Source organism: Dryas octopetala, chromosome 3, assembly GCF_963921425.1.
Source record: "Dryas octopetala chromosome 3, drDryOcto1.1, whole genome shotgun sequence".
Classification (NCBI taxonomy): Eukaryota; Viridiplantae; Streptophyta; class Magnoliopsida; order Rosales; family Rosaceae; genus Dryas; species Dryas octopetala.
In genome coordinates this window covers 27,011,923-27,030,954 of record NC_141368.1, presented here as the reverse complement: position 1 = coordinate 27,030,954, position 19,032 = coordinate 27,011,923, and the positions used below count along the sequence as shown (strand labels likewise).

Sequence of the window (19,032 nt, the reverse complement as noted above, 5' to 3'; positions counted from 1 at the left end):
ACTAGTTTATATTTTATATAATTTATAGTTTCTATATTGTAAAAATATTATTAAAAGTCCAAAACTATAATTTATAGTTTATATACTAAAATTATTAGAGTATATGGTTAATTTTTAAGGTATAACGTTTCAGACTTTATGGTTTAGGGTATAAGGTTATGGTGTAGAATACCAATTATAATTTTATAAATTATTATATTTCAAGTATCAGTATGCTTATAAATATATTGCATGTACTTGAAAATCATAAGTGGTTAAGTGGTGTAGTGAGAATTTACACTTTCACTATTCTCAAGTGGTCGTGGGTTTGAACACAGCATGGGTAAAAAACACCTTATACATTTTTTATTCAAACTATATAATTTTTATATAATAAATAAAAAATATATAAATGTATATAAATAATCTGGTTCGGCCCGGTTTTTTTGTCAACCTAGTTTTATCTACTATTCTGTATGTTTTTTGTTAGTTCGTGGACCAAATTGAAATGAATGATATAGTTAATGGGGCAATTTAAAATGTTTTATACTTCGTGGACCAACTTGAAATGAACCATATAGTTAATGAGAAAATTTGAAGCATTTTATAGTTTGTGGACCAATTTGAAATGGACCATATAGTTAATATATGTAAATGTACTTGAGCCTTAATATTATCATACTAAACACTACTCTCTCTCTCTCTCTCTCTCTCTCTCTCTCTCTCTCTAAATTCTAAACACATACACAAGTCGCATTGATGTATTCTCCGCAATATTAAATGCCAGCATTAATGATAAACCAAACAAACCTTAAGTAACACTTTTATTCTCAAATATGTGGTTGGGTTTTATATATATATATAAAAAATGCTTTAAAACTAACTAGTTAGTAAGTTAATACAAAACTAATCATCCTGTTAGGCCCACTGCACAATGTAATTTCAAAATCTGAACCATTTATTTTTTAGGCTCTACTTCAAAGATCATTCATGTAAAAAATCTCCAAAATCAGAAGTCATTTAGCCATTTGATTATAATAACAACTATTTCTATGCTTTTATCGAAAATACTAATCGTTTATTTATTTGATCTCAATTAGATGACTACATAATTTTCTATTTAATTGATTTTTTGCAATGATGATCTTTGAAGTAGGGTCTAAATAATTGATGGTTCGAATTATGAAATTAGTGATGTGACGTGGTGGGCTCAAAAGCATGGTTAGCTTCGTATTAACTTGCTAATTAATTAGCTTTAGAGCTCTCCTCTATATATATATTTATTTATTTATATGAGTATTCTAAAGCTAATTGGTTGACAAATTAATACGAAGCTAACCATACTTTTGAGTTCACTACATAACTAATTTCATAATCTGAACCGTTCATTTTTTAGGCCCTACTTCAAAGATCATCATTGAAAAAAATCAACTAAATCGAAAATTATTTAGTTATCTAATTGTGATAAAATAAATAGACGATCACTGTTTTTTATAAAAACATATAAATAGTTGTTATTATAATCAAATGGCTAAATGACTTCCGATTTTAGAAATTATGACAGAGATAATCTTTGTAGTAGGGGCTAAAATGGACAGTTCATATTTGAGATTACATTGTGTGGTGGGTCTAATAAGGTAGTTAGTTTTGTATTAACTTGATGACCAATTAATTTTAGAACATTATTGTTTATATATATATATATTAATAAGCTAATTGTGCTCATGTAAATGGATGAACACAAGATTTTCAATAAAACATAAAATGATTGTAATGATAATCAAATAGCTAATGATTTATGATTTGGTTGACCTTTAATTGGAGACCTAAAATATGAACGGTTTGGATCATGAAATACATTGTGTAGTGAGTCCCAAAATGATAGTTAGCACCTTATTATATTACTAACTGATTAACTTTAGAGCATTTATATATATATATAGAGGAATGCTTTAAAACTAACTGGTTAATAAGTTAATACAAAACTAACCATGCTTTTGGGACCACCACATAACTAATCTCATAATCCGAACCATCAATTATTTAGGTCATACTTCAAAAATCATCATTGCAAAAAATCAACTAAATCGAAATCATTTAGTCATCTAATTGAGATCAATTAATTGACGATCAATGTTTTCGATAAAAGCATATAAATAGTTGTTGTTATAATCAAATGACTAAATGACTTTCGATTTTGGAGATTTTTTATAAGGATGATCTTTGAAGTAGTGCCTAAAAAATAGACGGTTCGGATTTTGAGGTTACATTGTGTGGTGGACCCAACAAGGTGGTTAGCTTTGTATTAATTTACTATCTAGTTAGTTTTAGAGCATTATTGTATATATATATATATATATTTGGATCCTCTCCTAAGCACTCTAATCTCCTAACCTTGCTAACCTTTTAATTGTGGAGTGACACATGTCTTTTATAATATCCTATGGTTCACACTCATTTAAAGCTATAATTACGAAATCAAAATAATTAAAAAAGTTTTTTTTTTTCAAATAATTAAAATATATTTATATTGATAATTTTCTTTTAATTCTATGTATCTACAACAAAAAAGAAAAAGAAAAAGGAGGTGGGTGTGAGGAATTTGCAGATACTATAATATGTGAGGGGGTAGGTTTGGGAGGTTTGCAAATTGTTAGTGGGGGATTTTTGGCTTTTTATTTTTATTTTGTAAATTTTATATATGTATTGAAGAATAAGAAGAAGAAGGAGGGGTGGATTTGGGGATCTACAAATCATGGGGGGGATTGAATTCTTAGCCTTTTGTTTTAATTTTTTATATGTATCTTCAGAGCAGGAGAAAGAAAAATAAGAAAAAAGAGGAGGAGGAGGAAGAAGAAGAAAAAAGAGGGAGGGGGGGATGAAGTGACGTGGGTGGGGAAGAGAGAGAAAGAAAGGAGTTGGAGGGAGGGAGGGAGGGAGGGCTGGCTTATGGTTTTTTTGTTTTTCTTATTTTTTAATTATTTTGATTTGATAATTATAACTTTTAATAAGTGTGAACCAAAATATGTTATAAAAAATATGTATCACTTTATAATTAAAAGGTTAGCAAGATTAGGAGATGATTTAAATCCTATATATATATATATATATATATTGCGTGAATGACAATCATCCGTAGCACAGTTTTAAAATAGTTGCCACAATAGATTTAAGAAATTACCACACGCATGCACAAAGTTTTCCCTGTTAATTATATCCAGATCAGGTCGCATCATCATGTAATTAGAGACAACTACCCGCCAGTACGTGATTATTTAACATATTATAAGAACTCAATCTAATATCAGATAGTTATGAGTTTAAAAATTTTGTCCTCATTCGTTCCACGTACTTATCTTTTACCATCTATTATGTTAAACACTTATCTAATAGAATGAGGCTGCTCCTTTATTTTTTACATTTATCTGATCCTCCGTGCAGGATGAGGTGAGCCAATGAGTGTATTACTTGCTTAAAGATTTATCGTGTGGTTCATTTTATATTATATTTTAATAATTTTAATTATTTATTTTTTAAGCTTATATTTAAAGATTATTTTTATAACTGATTAGACAAATTAAAAAGCATTACGGTATTCAACTTTGACCAAATAAATAGACAAACGTTATTTTTTTAACAAATACTTGAAATGATGACCATTTAATCAATTGTTAAATAGTTTTAATATATTTAATTTTTTGTTGAAATGGTCTTTGCATAGAGACCTAAAAAATAGACAGCTCAAATCATTGAAATACAATATAGAGTGAGCCTAAGGATTCCTTAAATAAACTTGTTTGTGGAACCCGCTCCGCATTGTAATTTGATAATCGAGGTAGTATATTTTCCATGTCTCAATTCAAAAATCATCTTTGCAAAAATTAGACTAATCGGAAGTCGTTCAATTAAAATTAAATAATCATCATTTCAAGTGTTTACTGAAATCATTATATTTGTTTATTTATTCCATCACAATAGATGTTTTAATGGTTTCTATTTTATCTATTTTTTTTTTTTTGCAGAAATGACTCTTGATTAGAAACTTAATTAATAGATAATAAAATTAACCAATTATACATGATAGAGAATGTGTAGCCGGTAAAAATTAGGTCACGATCGGGGAATATATATATATATATATATATATAGCAATTCCAGCCATATAATTGGGGTATTGGGAATCCTACGTAGCCCACATTTGCAAAAAAGGTTTGATTGCTACCAGCTAGAAGCACTTCATTTTGTATCACAAATAGGACAAGAACTAAATCATATATATAATTAAATAAATAAATAAGTAGAAATTTGTGGCTAGCTTACGTTGGTGGTGGACTACCCACCTTTTCATGAATCTAACTAAACTCGTTCGTGAGCCTCTGCAAATTTATACAAATCTCTAGCCAAAATTGCAGCGCTGTCGTCCAAGGATTGGTAATCCAAATCTTTTTGCGTCTTTAGCTTTCTTTTTGTGAGTATCTTTCTTGAATTTGGATTCACTGCTATTTTTAATTTAATCGTGTAATATAAATTTAATAATTTATATAATTCTATTTATACTCAAAAAATATAGGAATTCATTTTATCTTTTCATAACTAAAATTAAAATACTGAAAAAAAAAACAAGTAGAGCTTTTCTTGACTCTTAAAAGAATGAAACTTGTGTGCCCCTCTCTCTCTCTCTCTCTATCTCTCTCTCTGTGTGTGTTATGCATTACCATTTCTTTTATTTATTTATTTTGGAGCTATATAGAGATAAGAGAGTGAGGGAAGAGTACTTATAAAAGCCTAGTTAGGGCTTTGTGTGGAAGGAAATTGAGCTAGCAATTAGCAAAAGAAATAACTAAGTTGGTGAAAAGAGCTGATAGCTTTGCTCTGTGCATGCTGTGTGTCTGTGTGTGCACAGAGATCAACAATAAGCTAGCGCAAAGGTATGCAAATCAATGATAAGCTCTCCTTTCCTTGTCCTTCACTCCCTATATATATATACATACATGTTGCTTTCAACTTTCAAGTGCTTCTTATTCATGATCTATATATGCATGCATGCTTCTCGCATGGAGCTGCTTAGTTCTTTGTGTCTCATTCATGCATCTTTCTCTTCCACATGCATGTAATATGCTTGCATACTACACAGGTGCATGCACCTCTTTTTACTTTTAAGTTTAATATTAATTAAACACATACATTCCATGCAAATCCATTGACATGTTTGTTTTTTCTTCGCTTAGAAATTAAATCATAGGTTGATTATAATATGTCAGATTCTGAGAAAAAAAAAAAAAAAAGTGAAATCCACTATTATTTGATTGCCTTCTATACACCAAAAAGTCTAACTTAGATAGCAAGAATTGCTCATCAATCGTTTTCTTCGAGTTTTCATATTTTGTAGCATCGGCCTCACATAGAGGTATTGCATGTAATGCCTACGAGTGCTCCCCACACAAGGCATAGATACATAGAGGTATTGTAATGCCTTCGAGTTTTCATATTTTGTAGCATCGGCCGTCCGTAATGGGCTTTCTCTGGGCCCACAAACACACAAGTGCTCCCCACACCATAGGAACCTACGAGTCCCGTACTGGACGGTAAAGTACGGAAGTTTATATTATTCTAATCATTTAATCAATGCCTTGTCCACTACCTTTGTGGGCCCTCCCCAGTCTCCTCTGGGTTGTGCCTATCCCAAATTCCCAACTAAAGACCCGCATGCCAAATCTTTTATAAGTTTCTTTAAAAAAAAAAAAAAATTTCTTAAACCAATTGCAATGCTACTTATTCAACTTCCACTACTCACATTTTTGGACCAAATCCACTACTATAGATTACTTTAGTATAAAGTATACACTATGAACACTTAGAAAAACAACTTTCTTATATGGAGGCCTTAGAGCAAATTCCAAGATATGCAACTCCACAACAAATTGTTTAACAACATTTGAGTCTCATATAATTGCTTTTGTTGGAAAATTTAATATTTCATTATTAAAATTTATTTGAATGGAAATTAGAATGGTTTATAATCTTAAGGCATGTAACTTCTCAAATGGAAAAGTTATTATACGATTTAGTATTGGTCCTTGTGGGTTTCATTCAAACTTAATGAAGCTTAGCCCATGTACATGTTTTTTTTTTGGGTCGAAAGCCCATGTACATGTAGATGGCGACTTTTGAAACAATTAAAATGTTATGTATTGAATAATTCTGTCCATTGCCTTTCAAGAAAAGACATTTCATTTCAAATAGTCACTTTAATTTACAACTATAATTAATTAATATGGGCATTACTCATTCAGTCATGAATTGATTTTCGAAAATTCTCATAGGCTTTACATAATTCTCTCATCCAAATTTACATAGCATATTCGACTTTTTCACAAGTCTTAAGAGTAAACTTGTGTTTTTCATTTTTCCATCTTTGAGAGAGTTTTACATTATTAGTTGGTTGAGTCTTGATCTGAAGTGCAATTTGTGCTTTATGAATTTTTTAGTTTTGTATCAGAGGCAAATCTAGCTAGTTCACGTGTCACACTTTGTTACAAACTCTTGTCCAAATTGGAAAATGATATATTCAACCAAATGCAAATAAGCATATAATTGATGATGAATTAATGAACTTAAATAATGAGAAATTATTCTATATAATCATAACACCACTACGTGGTAAAACTAATCCACGTAATATAACTTAGATGAACGTTATTGATACTATGACACCCATATTATAATATGTTGATTAATTACACTATATGACAATATTATGATTAGACAAAATAATTTCTTGATACCATAAAGCCAATAAGTCATGATATAATTTCTATTGAGCTATTGCTATGTTTGTTTCTCGGAACCAGATTCTAGGAATTGAATTCCATAATCATTCCTTGAAATAGAGTTTTAGAAACTTATAGATTTCAACGTTTGAAAATGCTGGAAATGTTTTTGTCAAAACACATAATTAATTGCCATATTCTTTCTAATTATCTCCATCTATTTCTATAAGACTACGGTAGTCAATCTCTGTCATTGTCCCCAATGTGTTTCCTTAACTATAACCTTCTCAAAATGTGATTATTGTACATATCCATCTTAACATCCTCAATTTTCCACGCTCATTTTTATGAGCATCTTAATTTTTTTTAATTAAAAAAAATATTATGAAACTCTTCTAAATTTGTGTATTAAATGTGAATTTCAAATGATATATTAGTATGTATGTACACGTGCCAATATTTTACTTGTTATAAATAAATGAACTCTTTAAGTGAACTCAGATATGAATCAATAAAATACGATTACATTATTATAATTAAAATTTGGTAGTTTAGTTTTTGGGTTAAGTTTGAGTTTACATATTTTTGACTCTCATCGCCCTCTGTTAATGAGTTGTTGTATAAAGATTTGTTAGGCATGACTAGGCCTAGGTGGTTTTTGTTTTGTTTCCAACTGCTTAAGCCCATTAGTTCATTAAAAAAAAAAAACACACGGATCAGATTATTTGTGATCAAAATTTGGTACACAAATTTAACATCCTTAGCAATACCTTTTTTTTTTTTTTTTGTCTTTGTTTTTTTCATAACTGCCTACCTAGCATTTTGTCCATGGTAGATGAAAATCACACGATACGCATGCAGGCTGCACTCTCCATCTCTCACAGATCTTTGTTTGATTCTATGAGTCATATCCGCAGTTACGTGTGAGTATGTGACTAGCAGCGTAAATAAGTTAAAAAAAAAGACACATTCACAGATATAGAGATGGTCACGAAAATTTGTACCCATGTAAATTCTATGAAGTGATTTCAATACTATGAAGAGTACTAGACTAGGTGATTATAATGTTAAAATTATAAAAGATTTATCGGTCAATATTTTAGGTTTTTGAAAATTGTGATAGAGCAACAAAACGTAGTGACGCAAGACTGCAAAGTCCTATAGGTCCTATAGGTTTTTGATATTTAATCAGTATTTTTTTGGAAAAATATTAAATAGATAAAAGTCTAAAAAGATGTAGTGGGGAAAAAGTGTAAGGCAAAGCGTTCATGGATAAGCCTCGTCAGCATTTCAGTATTCAAATTATACCCAAATAATACTAAAAAGGTGAAAAAGAAAAAGTGAAAAGATAAATTAAAGAAAGAACGTTTCAAAAGTTGATACTTTTTGTGCTTTGCTCATTTCTATCACAAAACATACGCTAGGCGTAAGCCTTGTGTAGAAAGGCGCAAGTCTTTCATGTTTTTTGTAGAACAAGTGAGAGCATGGCCATGAGGCATGCCTTTGAAAACACAGTTATATATAAAATGACATTTGAATTTGAAATTACTATGGATACAATAAATCCTAATACAAATCAGATATTGTACTGTTAACATTCCATTTAAGCAACTTTATACCTAAAACTTCAAATTAGAATTTTATGGTCATCTTCTTGAGTCCTTTAATTTTGGAAAGCTAGAGTACTAAAATATAAAATATTTATTAATCTAAATCTTAATAGTTTAAACTTTAAACTTATGGAAATGGCAGTTAAGGTACAAACGTTTGGGCTTTTCTACCAATCTACCATACAGGCCAATATGAATACCATCTCCTTATTTCTACATTTAACCAGACACCTCAAAAGTAATATAACCACTCGTTTACTCACGCATACTTTTCAAGATCGCACATAAAAAACAAGTATACTAAAACAACCCAAAAAAAAATTATATTGATCCCATACTCCATAGCTGTCTACTATTCGAACCCATATATTTTCATATAAAAAGACAGGTCGAATCTTCTTTACTAGGAAGGTTCACACAGACATGGACAGAATTGAAGGATCATTTTTTCTCGTCAATCTTTTTGAACGTTGTGTTCTTGTTTGAACAAAAAATTAGACTTGAGTTTTTTATTGGTACTTGATATAGAAGACACCTTCCCCATAATGACTTGATATGGTGTTATCAGGGGCTTATAGAACCAAGGGAGGTTCAAGCAGTATCTAAGTTTGGTGACACCTACGTTGTCCTTTCCTCTTCTGCATTGTGTTTAACTACTACACCTTATTTATTTATTTTAAGATACTTATATATTTTTGTCCTTGCCTGAATCCCACTTAGCCGAATGGCAAATGGCATGGAACAAATTTTCTTACTATTAATATATTCAAACTTTTAATCCAAAGTTTCACCCTTGTATATGTTGATTACCTGCTAATTATGTATTCATAGATAGTCAAGAGTTTTAATATATAATTGGCGGGTAACCTTTGCTAGCTCTATTTAGGTATTGAAATTCAGCAACCTTATTTATTTTTTATTTTTAATTCTTTATGGGATATATTTATGCTATGGTTATTTCGGTCTGGTTGAGAATATAACATCACATATTAGGCATTTTAAGCATTTATAATGCTTCCTTATTTGGTATTTGACATATTATGTTATGGAATTAGACTGTCAATCTAGTTTGACCACATTCCATTGGTCAGGCGACATAACATGTTAATTGAATTGTCTGGTTTCTTTTTAAGCATTGGATGTCAGTGTAAGGAGCTTATCTACCCATTACTACTGATTAGTTTGGGGTTAGATGGTTTAACAGCACATAATTTTTACAAACAGTTACCTAAGAAAAACTCTTAACAGGTCCCCTGCTCCAACTTTGAATTCCTCGCCAAGGTTGGTATTTTTATATGCAAAAGATAACATGTTTGAGACTTTCTATTCATTGATGCTCAGTGTACAAAACAACATAACTGAGGAAAGTTGTATCATATATCACCGACTTAAGTGGTGATGGGACTATAAATCCACTTCAAACTTGTAGTGTTTTTTGTACCTTTTGTCACATTTAGATTTTCTGACATCTGAGGCACTACTGTGCTGAGATATCACCCTTGTTATAACTGAACTCACATTATCTGACCCTTCTTGGGATCGATCTTATGAGATTTCTTGGTCTCAGATAGTTGGCAGTTACATTGAACATAGACTGTGAGAAGTGCATTTTTATTAAGTGGTGTCATCCAAACTCGAATCGTATTGACGAACCTTGATACATTTTGAACTGACAGCAGCTATCAACCAAAGCATGGCTGAGGAGCAAGATTTGCATGAACCAGTGAGCAAGTGGAAGATGCCTGTTGGTGTTTTCTTCAGGGATGCAAGGTAAAGTTGCAATTAATGTTCAACTTTTAGTACTTTTATCTCTCTCTCTCTTTCTCCGTCTCTCTAAGTTTGTGCTCTGCAAACTAATCTATACATGTTTCTGTGAACTAATTGGTTTTACGAACGTGATTGATTGCAGGCGTGTTTTCAAATGGGATGTGCTTGGTAAGGAGATACTACAGATTGCATTCCCTGCTGCTCTGGCTGTAGCTGCTGATCCTGTTGCTTCTTTGATTGACACAGCATTCATTGGTCATATAGGTATGCTTCTTTTGTTTTCTTGACAGGCGCGCACTTTGTAGGATTCCATTTTTAGGACACAATTTTGTTTTCATTAATGTCTGCATGTCCATAATATGATATACTTGTATGGTGTTTGGCAACACTAATTAGTCTTCACTAGACAATGTATTATCGAAAGATAATTACGATTATCAATTTATATTAGGCGCGATGTTTGTTTCAAGTGGGGGGATCAGAAAGATGATTTTTTTTTTTCTATAGGTCCAGTGGAGCTCGCCGCAGCAGGAGTATCTATTGCCTTGTTCAATCAAGCTTCAAGGATTACTATATTCCCTTTGGTCAGCATTACAACTTCTTTTGTTGCCGAGGAAGATACTGTTTCAAAACTTAACCTCAAGTCAGCAAAAGGTGAGAACTTGGAAAAGAGATCAGACATGCAGCTTGATGACATGGAAAAAGGGGCTTCCAAAGAAAAAGTTCATAAAATGAAAGAGCCCGTGGCAGATGATGATGATGCACTTGAGGGCATGGAAAATGGTGCAGCCAAGGAAAATGGTGAGAATGATGGGCATGAGAACTCGGACAAGGGAGTAGCTGAAAGCAGTGTATCACAAACATCCATAGCAGAAAATGTTAAGCCTGAGAATGCAGAGAGAAATGCTTCTAAGAACAATGATCCACAAGGAAATGGTACTCTCTCTCTCTCTCTCTCACTCTCCCTCACTTGACTCACTAACTCTCTAGCTGTCTGACAGATATGCCAAGAACTCAAAATAATGTTATCACTCTGACATTTAGGATTGGTGTTTTTCTTTGATTAGATTCCAAAAAAATTATGGACAGTCATCCTTCTGTTCTTATGAGCAACAATAAGAAGGCAAAAATCAAGAAAGAGAAGAGGCATATTGCTTCAGCATCAACAGCACTAATCTTTGGTGCAGTACTTGGTCTCTTGCAAGCTATATTTCTCATGTTTGGTGCCAAAGCTCTCCTGGGTGTGATGGGTGTGAAACCTGTAAGTGATTTTAATATATATAAAAAGTGAATACTACAAGTACTGAAAAAAATGATGTATTCAATTTGAAGATATGGAAACAAATCAATGAAAGAGAACATATATAAGAACTTAAACTATGTGGTCTCTGAAATTTGCAAAAATTATTTGGTTTATTTTTGTGACTTGATTACACAGTTAGGCACTGCCAAATCATGTCTATCATTCATTCATTCAGGTTTTTTGGTGTTGGACTTTGCCATCACATGTTGATCTAAATTTTGGTGTTGAAACTTTTTATAGGTTTCCAAAGTATATGCCATTTCTGAATGTGTATTTATCAAAAATGAATATTGTATTTAATTTAAGCTCTTCATTATTAAATGAGGGAAATAATTAAAGCTGTTGTCATGGAGCAGGGATCCCCTATGCTAGGTCCAGCACAGAAGTACTTAAGAGTAAGGTCGATCGGTGCACCTGCAGTTCTTCTTACATTGGCCATGCAAGGGATCTTCAGAGGGCTTAAGGATACCACAACTCCTCTATATGTCATTGGTAGGCTTTAATATTGAGATTATTATATTACTAAAGTGATTTTGAAATATACTAACAGAAAATGCTGGTTGAGAACACCATAAACATGGAAATTAGAGTTATATATCTAGACATGTACATCAAACTTGCAAAGAAATTTTCCTGTCTCAAAGTTTGTGAATCCTCAATCAAAATCAAAACAATCTGTTATGTGTGCACGCACGCAGATATACATATACATATATACACTCCCTTAGAAAGGATGTCCACATTTATTTTGTTTTTGCAATTGCGGATGCGTATTCTTGTATAGAAGCACATCATCCTATTGTATAGAAGCACGTCATCCTATACGCATCCGCAAAAAAAAAAAGTGCAAATCATCGGCACTTGAGAAAAATCCTACATATACATATATATATATGTTGGTGACTAAGAATTTTTGTCTAACTCTAGTGTATTTGTTTCATTTGGTCTTATTCTAGTTGTGGGATATGCAATCAACATTGCCTTGGATCCATTACTCATCTTTGTCTGCGGTTTGGGCATCAGAGGTGCAGCTATTGCACATGTTCTTTCTCAGTGAGTAGTGTCACCCTTGTTATGTTATTGCTTGTTATTGTTAATTCACATTTGCAACTTCTATTGAAGTCTCACCGTTCGTATTTTTAATATTAATTCTATGCATCTTTTGTCGTAAAGTGTTAACTTGATATCGTTTTAGGTACTTGATGACACTGATCCTCTTCTTAATCTTGACAACAAAAGTTGATCTCTTACCTCCAAGTTTAAAAGACTTGCAGTTTGGCCGGTTTCTGAAGAATGGTAATGAGCTTGAAAGATTTGGATATGTTCATCCACACATATTTTCTTTGACTGCAACTATTGTACCAAACTTTTGATTAGCTTTTTAATATGAGTTATGTGTTCTGTTTGAACAGTTTCATCTTATGTGGGATTGGCTTCTCCTTTCGTTCTTTGCTCTAAAACGGTTTTTAGAATTACTTAAAGTTGGCTTTTGTTTAATTCTGGTTTGTTGCTTGGGCACAGGTAGTCTTCTGCTGGCTAGGGTGATTGCAGTGACATTCTGTGTGACCTTGGCAGCATCACTGGCTGCGCGGCTTGGTTCAACTCCCATGGCTGCATTTCAGACTTGCTTGCAGGTCTGGTTGACATCATCACTTCTTGCTGATGGTTTGGCTGTTGCTGGACAGGTAACAAAATTTCCATTTACTTTGGGTATGAGTGTATGACTTAAAAGGCACACAATTATTATACACTTACAATTAACTTGTTTTCCAAATTACATACTTACTAGCTACTACTATTACAACTATTTTACACAATCTTTGTGTTGTTGTCCTCTGCTGTTTAGGCTATTCTAGCATGTGCATTTGCTGAGAAAGACTACAAAAAGGCAACAGCTACTGCAACCAGGGTCTTACAGGTACTCATTCAGTTTGTACACATACCAGTAAAGGCTGCTATGAACCATTCATGATTTGAAGAACCAGAAGATTTTTTCTTTTTTAAAATTTTGTTTAAGTTCACATTCGCGATAACTATCAGTGCTAGGCATTAATTTGTGAAGGAATTTGTTGTGCAGATGAGCTTTATCCTTGGAATCGGGCTTGCTCTTGTTGTTGGAGTTGGTTTGTACTTTGGAGCTGGAATCTTTTCTAGAGATGTTAACGTTTTGCACCTTATAAAGATTGGCCTCCCGGTATTAATACATAAATATATATAGCTCATCTAGAAAGCTCAAAATTATTATTATTATCTTCTTTATATAATGAAAAATATGCAATTAATTTGTTTTCCATATTCTATCAGTTTGTTGCAGCTACACAACCGATCAATTCCCTGTCTTTTGTGTTTGATGGTGTGAACTTTGGAGCATCTGACTTTGCATATTCTGCGTACTCATTGGCAAGTCTATTATAAGCCCATTACCCCACTATAGATGACACTAACAGTCTTGCAATTTACTAAAAATTTTTATTTCATCAGGTTCTGGTGGCCATAGCAAGCATTGTATCCTTGTTCCTTCTCTCTAAATCCAATGGTTTTGTTGGAATCTGGATTGCTTTGACCATCTATATGGGGCTGCGCACATTTGCTGGTGTATGGAGGTAATTTCTTTCTATTTCAAATAAGCGTTATTCTACTACAGCATTCCATTATTGATACTGACAGTTTGTTCCATTTATATTTGTGCTCATATGCACTAGAATAGTGTTACGAATCTACCACATATTGTTACCTACAAACTTTTCCCAAGACACAAATTCTCAAAAGAGACTTCTGCATCATGAGTGTATACACCCTATGTGTCTATTTCTCTCATCACCTAATGAGAGAAAGACACACACACAATATATGTGCACACCCTATGCATAACTACAAAATTATTATAAATCCACCTAAATTACATATACAATACAACCTATATGGTAGAACAACCCTGGAAACAAGTAAAAAAATGATATTGGAGCATTTTAACATATAGTTTGAATTACAAGATCTGAGGATGCTACTTATATATATTTGCAGGATGGGGACTGGAACAGGGCCTTGGCGGTTTCTCAGGAGTCGTTCACCACCATAGGCCTTTCATCGGTCTAGTAATTAATATATGATTATTTAAGACAGTGTATTAATTTCCATGATTTTTTTTTTTTTTGCCTTTATCTCATCTTTTTGTTGATGTTATTACTACAGACACATTCTATGTGTCATCTTCCCTCATTTTGTATCATGGTTACCTGTCAAGGATATTTCGTGTAATTGTCATTGTATTGTACCATAATTTTAGGGTCATTGTATTTAATACCTCACTTTAGATGAGGTGGATTGGAAATTTGGAAGGAAATGACCAGGCCCAATTTTAGTCTTGTGGTTTTAAAATGAAAAAATGGAACTAAATATATGATTTATACCTTGTTATTCTACCGAGAGAGACAGAAAAAATTCTTGTACAACCCTTATATACCAGAAATTATGTTGCAATCGTAACACATGTTGATGTAATTTTTCCGATCCTTAGGTAGATTCATAACATCATGAGAACAAAAAAGTATTAGGTGTATCCGATACACCGCTACGTAGTGTAATTTTTTTAAAATTTTAAAAATTATCGTGGAGGTTTTTGTAGCTATAGTGGTTGAGAGTATTTACCCTTAGAGCATGTCCATTGGTTAGCTATTAGCAATAGCTAAAGCTAAAATTTAGCTAAAAGCCACAAAAATTCTCTACATTGGTTAACATTTTAGCTAAGTTAAAATTGCAATAGCTAAATTTTTAGTTAAGTTTAGGTAAAATTTTAGCTATTGCAAGCTCAAAAGCCAAGAAAAGGCAAGGATGTGGCACATGCTGATTGGAGGATGTCATGAGTTGGGTCCCATGTTCAAAACTAAAAGCTAAAAGCTAAATATGTAGATCTTACTTATAACATTTACCGATGTATAAGTTTGTGGTTTTAGCTAAAAGCTATAGCTAAACATTGGTTTTAGCTACAGCACATGCTCTTACAGTTGAAGTTTAATCTCCTCTTCCCTTTTTGTCCTCCCTTCCATAAAAAAATAAAAAAAATAAAAAACCCTTTTGTTAAAGAAAAATATTAAAATAAAACTTCTTTATTTAAAGTTGTAAAAATATAAATAAAAAATCTAAACTACAATTGTTAAGTCTAGGGGTGGGCAGTTTGGATTTTGCCTAAAACTACAAACTAAACCGAACCAATTAATCAAATCAATTCAGATTTTTCCCAATCCGAAACCAACATAACCCTATGCCCAACCAAAGAAAACTAAGTCATTCATTTGTCTGTTTGAGTGGTTTGGGAAGAAAGGACAAAAATGAACAACATAAGGGAGAGATGAAGATGAAGAGAATAAAAGTTGAAAAAATGAAGAAGATGAGTGAGAATAAGTTGTGAAGAGAGGAAAGAGATTGATGCATTGACTAGGAAGAGGTTGCGTTTGAGAAGGGAAGGGAATAAAAAGGAGGGGGTAGAAATGAATTGTAATGGGTATAACAAAATTAAACTAATCCTAATCAATTTTGTCTGGTTTAGACAATTTGCAAATAGCTCAAATAGCTCAAATAGCTCACTGAACCACAAATAGCAATTTGGTTTAGTTTATAAACAAAAAATATATATTTTTGTTGTGTAAAAAAATAACCAAACCACTCCTAATAGTTTGATTTAGTCGGATTTATCCGTTAAATGCCTACCCCTATTGGTAATAGTCTTACTCTTGAAAAAAAAAAATAAATAAATAAATTTCACACTGGAGCTTCAGTTTGTTAATGGGTTATTTTTAACAAACCTGCCATAAGTTTTAGGAAAATGCTATATTGTATACAACCCAATTTTTTTTATCAATATTTGTTTTTAACTTATGTGGCAAGTTGATATCCTGACATGTGTGATGATGTGATATTGTGTACATGTTATGTGCCAATTGTTGATTGAGAAAATGAGTTAAAGATAAGTGATATTTAATTCTAATTAGAACCATTGAGTGGCCATGGTCTTTGCATAGTTTGACCACCTTTTATCTTGGAGGAGACTTGTCCTTTGGTGGTTTTGGTAGGACTTGAAATAGAAGACATCATACGCACCTCTATATATATATATATATATATATATATATATATATGATACTCTACCAGGGAATTGAAGAACCAGGGAAGGCTCGAGCTTCTTCTTGTCCTTTCCAGAACCCCATTTTCTCAGGAGACCCCATTTCTAGGTAGCTCCAACAAAATATCAAAGACTTAACAAGTACAATATGCAATCAACATGCTTTATGTCTTGCCGTACATATATTATAACAATATAAGCTATACATAATTGACCATATATTATGTCTTGTACACGTATTAGTCAACATTTTCAAATCAGAAGGGTTGAAAGAACAGCTTCCTTTGTGTACTTTGTTTGGACTTGTGTTATGCTATGACTCATTAATTTCGGGTACATATATGGTCAACTTTGACTACCTCGTAACGCTGGCATTTTAAATTTTAAAAAGTTTCATATATTTGAGATCGACTCATCAACTTTTGTTCATTGGTGTTAGAATATATTATGATATATGCAGAAAAACCTGAGGAAGGTTTTACATCTGACTTTATTGAACAAAGACACATGGTGTGACTCGTGGCAAACTCGGTATTTTACATTTGTGGAAGGAGCTTAAATAACAGGGTAAGTTATACAAATAGTTTTTCTTTTATAAGTTATACCCTCTCCACGCTCTAATACGCATGCGAATTGACTTTTTTTTTACTGCGTATACGATAATTTTGGGGTATATATTTCATCTATTATTGTGCACCTTTTGATATATATATATATTTTTTTTCTAGGGAGAGACTCTTTAATTTTTTTTTTTGATTAACCTTAAACTTTAACGCGTACACCATTGATTTGTTACAACAGTTATTTTTATGAGTCTTCAGTATCGAGTTAAGCCATTGGAAATCCATGTGAGAGACTTTTCACTTTTGATCAAATTGTCATTGCACTTTATAGTAAATATTACTTTTTGAGGCATGGATTAACTGAAAATGCAAAGCATACCATTATTTATGAGTACTATTTGTGGGAGACTTTCATTTAGGTTCTTTAATTTTACAATTTATTGACTAAAGCCTTATGGCTTTTAAAATTCTAACTAAGGTCCAATAATATTGTAACCATTCCATATTATATAATATTGGTCAATTAGTTTCTATTTTTTTCACACATACTAGGTGCCGAGTGCTCGGCGGCCATTTTTGAGTGTTTGGAAGTGCATTTTTACTTATTCCTCAAGCTCTGGTTTATAAGCTAGTTAAAAACCTAACATGCAGTCTCCACAAATCTCATTTTATACCCTAGGAAGGTATGAGGTGAACCTAAACCCTATACTGTGATACCTGGTAAAATTCGGAGTGAATTTGTTATGGTATTACTTGACCATAGTTGACTTATAGGTCAAACCACTACTTTTGATTTTTTTGTAAATGTGACTTGTTTACTTTTGCTTAGTGACGAAATTACCCTTGTCTTTATTACCGTTACTTTTTATTTTATTTTATTTTGTTGTTTGTGCCTTATGAGTGAAGTGAAGATTAACGGTAACTAACCTTGGAGGGTAATCTAGTAATTTCATACTCGAAGTCCTTAGACCCGAGCTTGAGTGTGACACATGGCAAGTGGAGGGCGGTTTCCATTTGTTTGGAAGCCCATTTATTTTCTCCTTAAACCCAATGATTTAATTTTGAACCTTAGCCCTTAAATTTGGCCCAATTAATTTCCTAGAGTTTGGGGAATTAATTCCCAGCTGGACCTAAGCCTAATTGGACAGCCTAGGCCTAAACCCAAGTTGCAACCCATTTAATTGGCTTAATCAGCTGATTAAAACACAATTAAGATGAGAGAGAAGAAGGCTGCTGGTCCTTAAAACCCCAACAACACGCTTGCTAACTCACGTATGCAAGCCCCTTTGTCTTCCTCTTTCTCTTTTCTCTCTGCACTCTCTCTTCTCGTTTACCAGGAGCCAAACAGCCTCCTCACTACACAAATCAAACCGTAGCCTCCATACACAAGCACTCTGTGTGGTGACTCACCGAGATGGAAAAGAGAAGCTAGAGACTCTTGTCTCTAATGAAAGCAAATAATTTTGTGACTTCTCAGAGATACCTGAGAGTATGTTGTATTCATGTTTATATAATGATAAGTACATGAGTTCTTAGCAAATACAATTACATCAGAAGGCTATCTAAATACACAAACTAATAAAGATCATAATGTACATAAGATAAATATAAACAAAAGGAGCTATTTATTCAATCAACAGGTGATGTACACGGCTTGGACTCCTTGCTAGGAATAGACTTAGCATGAGAGCGAGACTCCTGCATGCTTTGGGATTGAACTACCGTACTAGACAAGAAAAGTGGTTTATCACGCCCCCGCAAGCTGAGCAGGGGTGAAACCACTTGAAGCTTAGAGACAATGGCGGCAAAACAAGGGAAGACAATCCTTTAGTCATAATATCAGCTAGTTGATCATCAGAGCAAACAAAACGAACATTGATTTCACCACGAGTAACTTTTTCACGAACATAATGATAATTAA

The 19,032-nt window shown here is 32.6% G+C and overlaps 1 protein-coding gene across 1 annotated transcript; it reads left to right on the top strand.

Annotated features, from left to right (window-relative positions):
* Window positions 1-9,922: 9,922 nt before the first annotated feature.
* On the top strand, window positions 9,923-14,673 carry LOC147292154 (protein DETOXIFICATION 43-like). Its single transcript, XM_086234870.1, has 13 exons — window positions 9,923-10,129; window positions 10,269-10,390; window positions 10,634-11,062; window positions 11,194-11,387; window positions 11,786-11,921; window positions 12,386-12,482; window positions 12,625-12,725; window positions 12,951-13,114; window positions 13,276-13,347; window positions 13,507-13,623; window positions 13,734-13,829; window positions 13,911-14,032; window positions 14,454-14,673. Exons 1-13 carry the CDS (start codon window positions 10,053-10,055, stop codon window positions 14,506-14,508), a joined length of 1,782 nt encoding a protein of 593 aa, XP_086090996.1. The 5' UTR covers window positions 9,923-10,052; the 3' UTR covers window positions 14,509-14,673.
* Window positions 14,674-19,032: the final 4,359 nt, after the last annotated feature.

Coding starts and splice junctions, on each gene's coding strand:
- LOC147292154 (XM_086234870.1), top strand. CDS start 10,053: ATGGCTGAGGAGCAAGATTTGCATGAACCAGTGAGCAAGTGGAAGATG. Junction 12,483..12,624: donor ATTGCACATGTTCTTTCTCA/GTGAGTAGTGTC, acceptor ATATCGTTTTAG/GTACTTGATGACACTGATCC. Junction 14,033..14,453: donor ACATTTGCTGGTGTATGGAG/GTAATTTCTTTC, acceptor ATATATTTGCAG/GATGGGGACTGGAACAGGGC.